Source organism: Dromiciops gliroides, chromosome 3, assembly GCF_019393635.1.
Source record: "Dromiciops gliroides isolate mDroGli1 chromosome 3, mDroGli1.pri, whole genome shotgun sequence".
Taxonomy (NCBI): Eukaryota; Metazoa; Chordata; class Mammalia; order Microbiotheria; family Microbiotheriidae; genus Dromiciops; species Dromiciops gliroides.
The window spans coordinates 385,993,953-386,002,686 of record NC_057863.1 but is presented as its reverse complement, the minus strand read 5'-3'; the positions used below and the strand labels follow the sequence as shown (position 1 = coordinate 386,002,686).

Genomic DNA, 8,734 nt, shown 5'->3' with positions numbered 1-8,734 from the left:
ATTCAGTGGAAGGTCAATTGCTGAAGCTGAAGATTAAATACTTTGGCCACATAATGAGAAGATGGGACTCACTGGAAAGATCCTGATGTTGGAAAAGATTAGAGGCAAAAGGGAGAGCCGGGAATGAGATGGATAGACAGGGTCATGGAAACAATGGATATGAATGTGGACAGACTTGGAGAGATAGTGCAGGATGGAAGAGCCTGGTGTGCTATGGTCCATATATATGGTCCATGTGGATACACCTGAACAACAATGGTATTACCAGGTCTAAGGGTATGCACAGTGTAGTGACTTTGGAGGCATAGTTCCAAATTGCTTTCGAGAATGGCTGGAGCAATTCACAGTTCCACCATACTGCATTAATATCTCTGTTTTTCCACTGCCATTCTAACTTTTGTCATTTTTCCCTTTTTGCCAACTTTGCCAATCTGATGGGTGTGAAGTGGAACCTCAGAGTTGTTTTAATTTGCATTTATCTAATTATAAGTCAATCCTCTTATTTTACAGATGAGAAATCTAATTTCCCTTCCAGCTCTAACTCCTAAGACTCCCAAAACCTGTGTGGAAAGAAGAATTTACTTCTTATGATCTTAGTCCCAGCTTGGACAGAAGGAGCTAAGAGTAAAGAAGAGAAATGAGCAAACGAGATAGGAGAGAGCTAGCGGAACTATCTCTTTCTTGACATCCAGGCTGTTCCCGATAAGAACAAAATAGAATGTATTTCACCTCTTAGTATCCCTCTGCCATAAAGGCAGATAGATGCATACATGTTTTAAGGCAAAGAGGCACAGACATTAGAAAAATAGGCACATTCGTTAACTGATATTCTTTTGGAGACTGGACTCTCATTTGGAGACTAAAGATCTGTCTATCTACATGCTAACTTGTAACCCAAGAATACACAGTATAAATGTAAACTGGACAAAACATCCTAAATATATATATGATGCCAATTCTTCTGGTGTTCCCTACTCATGTGGAAGGCCCATGGTAAGGTAGGTGAGAAAAAAGGGAATGAGTGAACAGTAGCAAGCTATTATATCTTATCCCATTAGACAGACAGTCTCGATGGATAGAACACTAGATTTGGAGTCATCAGCCTCTACACACTCCGGGCCAACATCGGCCTACACCCAGGGACCTTCATTCTTACACTGTAAAAAGGAGACAGAGCTAAATGGGCATCTGTTTAGAACTAGAAGGGCTACCTTGGAGGCCAGTGGGTACAACCTCTTCTTTTTGCAGACAAAGAAACTGAGGCCCGGGGAAGTTAAGTGGTTTTGTCCACACACAGTTAGTGACTCGGGTCCCCTGACTCCAGCGCCAACACTCTTTCCAGTGCATCAGGCTTCTAGCATTCCAATCTAGGACACGTCCCGGGCACGGTTACTGCCGGCACTGGATGCCAGGTCTTCTTAACTCGATTTGATGGGAAGGGTCCCATCAAAAGTGCTTCCTCGTCAAATCAGAAAGCAGCCCTATTTTGCAAAGGGGGCAGAGGGAGGACGCTTGCTTTTTCCATGCAGTTGCCCTCTTGGACCGGGAAACCGACCCACTCCAGCAAACCCTTGGGGCCGGTGCAGCCGCCTCTTCCCGAACCCGAACTTGACGCTGGCGTTCGCCGCTCCTTCCCGGCTGCCTCGGAAACCCGGGACGGAGCGCGTTGTCCCGGGCCGCGGCTGGCGCCAACGCGCACGCGCAGGCCGGGACAGGCGGCGAGGAGGTTTGGCTGGGGGCGGAGGAAGTTTTCTCTTTGCACTCCACCCCGGTAGCAGCTCGGAACAAGGGACGACTTCCTCTGGTGGTTCCCCGCCTCGGCTTTGCTGCTGCTGCTTGCCCGGGACCTGGGTGGGTGGGTCATGGAGCCCCCCCGGGGGCAGGAGCCCCAGGCTCCGCAGGAGGTACGGAATGCGTCCCCCTCCCAGCTAGGAACCCTTCGGGGACAGTGTTTCCTGGGCGTGCCCCGTAGAGGGCTTGAGGGGGAAGGGGGGGCCCCCGGCGTGCTCGCACCCCCATGCCCAGGTGTGTTTGCAAGCGGGGGAGGGTTCTCGGGGGCAGAGGGGGGAGGCAGGCGAGAGAAGCGGGAGAGGCGGGCGCGCTGGCCCCCCTCCCCTCCTGGCGGCCCCGCCTCCGGGTTTTCTCCAAGTCTCTGGGGATCCCCCGGGCCAGTGGAAAGGTCTGGAGGGGGCTCTGGGGCTACGCTATATGCTCGGGGAAGCCCGGGCGCCAGCCCTGATCGCTGTCACGCGAGTCAGTGGTGCCGGAGCCTTGCCTTTCCTGCCCTTCTCCCTGCCTGCCGGGCCGGGTGCTTCTCCGACCCGAGGACCCGAGGCTCCTTCCCTTTATCTACGGATCACGAGACAGAACTTACTCCTCTGGGTGGCTGGGTTTAATGATTGTGCAAGGAGTGACCTTGCAGGGATCGCTGGTCTTTCTTCTCGGCTCCCGCTGCCTCTGTTGGGTGAGGGGTGGTGTCAGCCTCTCCTTTCCCCGTAGTAGATCAGAAATACCCAGATTTCCTGCTCGTGCTTGTGGCCAGGTGGGGAATTCGGCTTCACACCTGTCGTGGTGTTGTCATGAAAGGCACCTCGAATCTTGTCTTCTGTGTGCGAGGGCATCCTGTGTGCAGAGAGATAAGGATGTGGGTCTGGAGCCTGCTGAAAAGGTCTTGGGGGTAATTTGGGAGGGGAGGGAGGAGGGCGGGGAGCTTTGTTAATGGAGGCTTTATTCTTGAGATTTGGAGTCTTCTGTTTTGTTGACACAGGACTTTCTCTTGGAGGGGATGTTATTAGCTAAGGAGCTAAGTTTCTTGTTCTAGTAAGTTTCCTGTTGGCAAGCTGACACTGAGAAAAAGCAGACAGTGCCTTTAGGTCAGCCAATCAGTCAATAAACATTTAAGTGCCGGTCTAAGAGCTGGGAAGTACAAAAGAAAGGCAAAAGACAGCCCTTGCTCAATGAGCTCACAATTTAATGGGGAAAACAGGCAGGCAAACAGCTGTGTACAAACAAGCTTGCAAAACTATGTAAACTGGACGTGATCAGTGGAAGAAAGGTGGTGGTGGTTGTTTGTCCTTAGTTCTCCAGGAGGACCGTGGCAGATGTCATGACTTGCGCTGAATTGGATTTAAGTGAGGAAGGTCAGTGCAGTGACCAATCTCACTTTCACCCTGCTTCTGGAGAGAAGGCACTAGAATCATGGAGAATTAGGAAGGGCTTTTAGAAAGGGGGATTTCAGCTGGTATTTATAGAAGCCAGGAAAAGCCAGGAAGCAAAGATGAGGAGAAAAACGTTCCAGGTATGGGGACAGCCACTGAAAAGGTCTGGGATTGGGAGATCAAGTATCTTGTTCAGTGAACAGCAAGGAAGCCAGTGTCACTGAATTGAAGGATATTTGAGGGTATGGTAGCCAGTTTATAAAAGGGCTTTGAACACCAGAGATTTTATATTTAATCCTGGAGGTGATAGTGAGGCCACTGGAGTTTATTGAGTGAGGTGGTTAGATTTGTGCTTTAGGAAGGTTACTTTGACAGCTGAATGGTACTGAAGAGGGGAGAGATTTGGGGCAGGGAGACCAACCAGAAAGCAGTCTGTTGCAATAATCCAGGCCTGAGGTGATTGAGGACCTTCACTTTAGTTGGTATGTTTGAAAGCAGACCTGCTTTTTAGCAAGAGAATTGGCATAAACACAATGGCATATGCTTTTCCTTCTCATCTTGAAAGTGGTAGTTGGTGGGGTTGGGGGAGAAATATTACTCTCTGAGTTCTCAGTCAGGGAGCATTTATTAAGTGCCTACTTTGTGTCAGGAAATGTGTTAAGTGCTTTGGTTATAAATAATAATTATAATGACTAACATTTATGTAGTGCTTACTATGTGCCAGACACCGTGCTAAGAACTAGTGATTCAAAGAAAAGGCACAAAACAGTCCCTGCCCTCAAGGAGCTTACGATCTAAAAAGAAAGCCAACATGAAAACCACTTTGTGCAAGCAAAGTGCATACAAGATAAATTGGAGATAATCATCAGAAAGAAAGGTTTTGGGAAAAGCTTCTTGTAGAAGGCAGAATTTTAGCTGGGATTTGGAGGAAGCCAAGAAGTGGAAATGAGGAGGAAGAGAATTCTAGGACAGGTGTTGAAAATGCCCTCAATTTTCATTTTAATTAAGTATTCATTCTAAATCTTTAATCCATTTCTGGTATGCCTCTTTGTTTCTCTTTTGGTGTATGCTGGAGGAATCTAAACCCATTTCAGTTCTTCCATGTATCTGGTGATTGTCTTTTGGACAAGTCATTTTATCTCACTTCACCTGTGTTGCCTTATCTGTAAAATGAAGGTGTAGTATTAGATGACCTCTAAAATCCTTTTCAGCTCTCTGATTGTCTCTCTAACATATAGACTGCAAATCATCCATGCCTTTTCATCCTGTAAAAAACACTTTTTTTGTATATCCTTGCATTGGTCCCAATAAAACACAAAGATCTGGCCATTGATCATCCCTTATTGTCACTACATGACAAGGTCACCTCGTTTTCCTGTCATAGATTTCTCTGATAATATCTTTTCTGATCCTTCTCTTGTACAGTTCTCCTTTGGTAACATGCTACAAACCCATTCGTGCCTGTCTTGCCCATTGTCCTCTGGGTGACCTAAAACTTTAATTCTTTGAAAGCTGGTATCCCATATTTTACAGCCATAAAGCATCTCTGGAAGAATACTGGTATTTAAAAAAGCAAAAAAAAACCAAAAACACCAAGATGGGTTTTTGTTTTATGGAGAAGGTGGGAAGAGGGACCATTGAAAACAAACGTTGTTTAGAAAATATTTCTAAAATGCAGCTTACCCTACTGCTCTTATTCGGTTTGTTCATTTGAAGTATTTATCCAAGACCTGTATTTATGAACCAGATCAATTGGTTGTTTATCAAGAATGTCTCAGAGTATGGACTCAGGTACTTGGTTTTTTCCCAAGCCATGAGTTAGGATAAGCCCTTCTGAGTGATTATGGATCTCATTCTAGAAACTTTGCAATGACCCAGGGATTAATGCCTTCTGTAGACCCTTGCATATCTGGCAAGATATGACATGTCAGTGACAAATGCCTTATCCTAATATATATGGTCTTTGCAAGGCGGCATGTTAAAATGAAAAGGTTGCTGTATTTAGAGTTAGAGGACCCCAGCTTGGATCCTGGCTCTGCTACCTTCATGATCTTGGGCAAGTCCATGTCTCCTTCTCTCAATATTTGTCATTTCTGAAATGGAGGTGATGGATTGTATGGCCTGTAAGTTCTCTTCTAGCTCTAACTGTGTGATACTATGATTCTTGCTTTATTGCCTTAATGGATATTGATAATTAAAAGGTCATGTAAAAAGTGAGGAGTCTCATATAATTTTTTTTTTTAAGTTCACAAAAGATCAGATTTTATTACTTGGGAATTAATTAAAACAACAAAGGTGAAACTAATAAAAATCAAAGATAAGGAAATAGGAAAATAGAAATACAGGAGAAATGTTCTTAACTCTAAACTTAGCCTGTTAGGCTTTTCCGTAATTAACCTCACCAAACACCTGAACAGCCCGCCAGTCTAAGGTTGCTCCCCGAATCACTGGGACTACAGTTTGCCACACCAAGAGCATGAACACATACCGCCAGAGCACGGGCCCAGAAGGAAAAAGTCTCATATAATTTAATGTTCACAAGAGATAATTTTTGGAGAAAAACCTATAAGGCGGCATCGTCAACAAACTATAAGCAAAGTGGGATCCTACATTCTCTGCCTGTTAGTTTTGTGATTGTAATGATGTAGCTTAGTTTAGCATATCATTTGTCTCAGTCTGACAGTCACTTCTCATATCATCACTGAAGATGCTTTCAGGGTGTGGGTGACAAAAATACAGGTTTTTTCTCATAAAAGATTTCATAGAGATGAGTAAACAGCCACATAGATTATCAGTTAATAATATATTTTTAAGCACCCTCTTTTTCCTTTTTCTTTTTCTTTTTTGGTAATGAACTCGAAAGCCTTCCTTCGTATATCTTGGTAATTGATTCCTCTAGACTGAAGGCAGTAAACCATGTAGGGCATGCAACTGCAACATTCCTGAGGTGCTTGCACTGGACCAGAATAAAAGTGTAATTGGGAAGTATTTAACAAGATAAATAAAAATACAGTAGAATATGGTTGTTCAGTCATTTTTCAGTTGTGTCCAACTCTTTGGTTACCTCATTTAGAGTTTTCTTGGCAGATATAATTGAGTGGTTTGCCACTTCCTTTTCCAATTCATTTTACAGATGAGGAAACTGAGACAAACAGGGTTAAGTGAATTGTTCAGGGTCACACAACTAGGGAAGGGTCTGAGATTGGATTTGAACTAAGAAAAATGAGTCTTCCTGATTCCAGGCCAGGTACTCTATGTACTGAGCCACCTAGCTGCCCCCACGGTAGAATATAAATGTTATTGTGTCATTTTCTAAGTCAATATGTTGTAGGCAGGGAGATTCTTTTTGATTTTGGACACAAATGATTGTTGCTTCCAGCAGTGACCTCCTTTGTCTATACTTGGTCTAGCATAGCTAGAATCCAGTTGTTAGTGAGGTGAAACATAGTAGGGGCCCTTCCTAAAATAATGTTTCTAGGGATAGAGTCAATAAGCAGGAGAATGGGGCCTCAGGGTGGAGATTTCTCCTGGGGGAGGAAGCGTAAGGGGGAGGAAAAATCTGGAGAGTGAGTCAAGGCTTAAGTGAGGTATAGACAGTAACTGCTATGTGTAGGAGTTTCAAATAAGGGAGAGGTCACTGAATTGGAATGATCAGGGAAAGCCTCATTGAAAAGGGATGTTTAAGCTAAGCCTTAAAGGATTGATATCTTTTAATCAAAGCGGACTGCAAAGTCTATTCCAGACTCAACCAAGAGCGGATGAGCAAAGGTATGGTCAGGAATGAGGTAAGGCAGTCTAACTGGGACAAAGGACTCTGACAGAAGAATAGGAGATAATGACTCAATTATAAGGTATTTAGAGATTTACAAAGCAATTTCCTCAGTGGAAATATTATTCCCATTTCATATAAGAGGAAAATGAGGCTCAGGTAGGTTAAGTTGTGTCAGAGTTGGGATTTGCATCCACATCTTGTGTACTTTGCACTATAACAGAGCTAAACTGTATTCCACAGGCAGAAGGGAACCATCAGAAAATTTTGATAGAGAGTATTGAAATGATAATTTAGGAAGAGCAGTTTGGGGAACAGTATAGCTTCATTGGGAGAGGACTTGGAATCTAGGACACTAGTTAGAAGACTGTCACCATAATTTAAATATGAAGTAATCAGAGTTTCAGCTAGGGTCCTGTAGGGGAAGGAATGTAAAAGAATATTACAAAGGAATAATGAAAAATATATTAGTGACCTGCTGGATGTGGAGAGAAATGAGAGATCCAAAAGTGAGTGGACATTTGGGTGCTATATTTAAACATTCTTCTTTTTCTTCTTTTTTAAAAAATTGGATTGGAGAGGGAAAAGAGAGACAATATAATAATAATAATAAAAACAGTAAAAAATTATTTAGTGGCTTTGAACACATGGATCACGTTTTAGATACTGCACACCCATGCTTATGTTCTTGTCTCTCTGGTCCTTCTGTTCCTTGATTTCTCATTCTTCTCTGAATCCTAAGACTTAGAATGTCCCCACAAAAGTCCTTTGCTCCACATGGTGCCATGAACATAGGAGGTACTTAATGAGTGTTTATGGAATTGAATATATGTATTTCTTCCATTGTCTAGCACTGTACCTCACACATAGTAGGCACTGAGTTTATTGAGTTAATGAATAAGTTATTTGTCATTTAGATTTTTACTTATCATGTTGCCTGAAAGCAAAATACACCTTTTATATTTGCCTTAGAAATATGGAGGAAAGGGCAGCTAAGTGGCGCAACGGATAAAGCACTGGCCCTGGATTCAGGAGGACCTGAGTTCAAATTCGGCCTCAGACATTTGACACTTACTTTTGACCCTGGGCAAGTCACTTAACCCTCACCCCCCCCCCCCCAAAAAAAAATACGGAGGAAAGTACTATCAGACATGTTTTGACACATTTCTGGGTCTCAGCTCTCCTGGGACCAATCAAGCTAGTTGGTTCTGTTGTAGTCCTCTTGGTCTCCAGACATAATCAATCTCTCAAAAATTGAAAGTTAGCTATTCCTTCAAAGCCCATTTAAAAATTTGCCTCTTTTAAGAAATCATTCCTGACCAACCATACTCCATAAGGATCTTTCTCTTGCTCTGAATTCCTTAAGTATATAATCTTTGTCACTTCCATGGTTCCTTGGAATTTTTTTATAGTTGCTCCATATCTGTCTTGTTGCTCCAGCTATTGAAATTTTAAGTTCCTTGTGGACAGGTAGCAAAATCACCCATTGTATTTCTTATACCGAAGGTCTACCACTGTGCTGCATATACAATAAGAATTCAGCAAGTGGTCATTGAAGTAATTGTTAGCAAGAGTTCCATAAATAGAAGTGTCTTCTCCCTGGTTAAATCTTGACTTCAAATGAAAATAAATCATCCATCTGACTTTTTTTTTTTTTTTGGCTTCTTTAAGGTGGAGACAAGAGAAGATGAAGAACAAAATATCAAGTTGGCAGAAATTTTGGAGCTCTTGGTTGCCGCTGGATATTTCAGGGCAAGAATTAAAGGCTTGTCACCCTTTGACAAGGTAAGAAGAAAATCCTTTGGGT

General features: G+C 43.3%; 1 protein-coding gene across 2 annotated transcripts in view; it reads left to right on the top strand.

Annotated features, from left to right (window-relative positions):
* The first annotated feature begins 1,749 nt into the window (after positions 1–1,749).
* The window catches only part of CCDC93 (coiled-coil domain containing 93), a 114,819-nt gene continuing 107,834 nt past the window's right edge, over positions 1,750–8,734 (top strand). For both annotated transcript variants that reach the window (XM_043998080.1, XM_043998079.1), the window contains exons 1-2: positions 1,750–1,904; positions 8,599–8,712. In XM_043998080.1, coding sequence (XP_043854015.1) covers positions 1,863–1,904; positions 8,599–8,712 — 156 coding nt within the window. In that variant the 5' untranslated portion in view covers positions 1,750–1,862. The remainder of the gene's footprint in view (positions 1,905–8,598; positions 8,713–8,734) is intronic.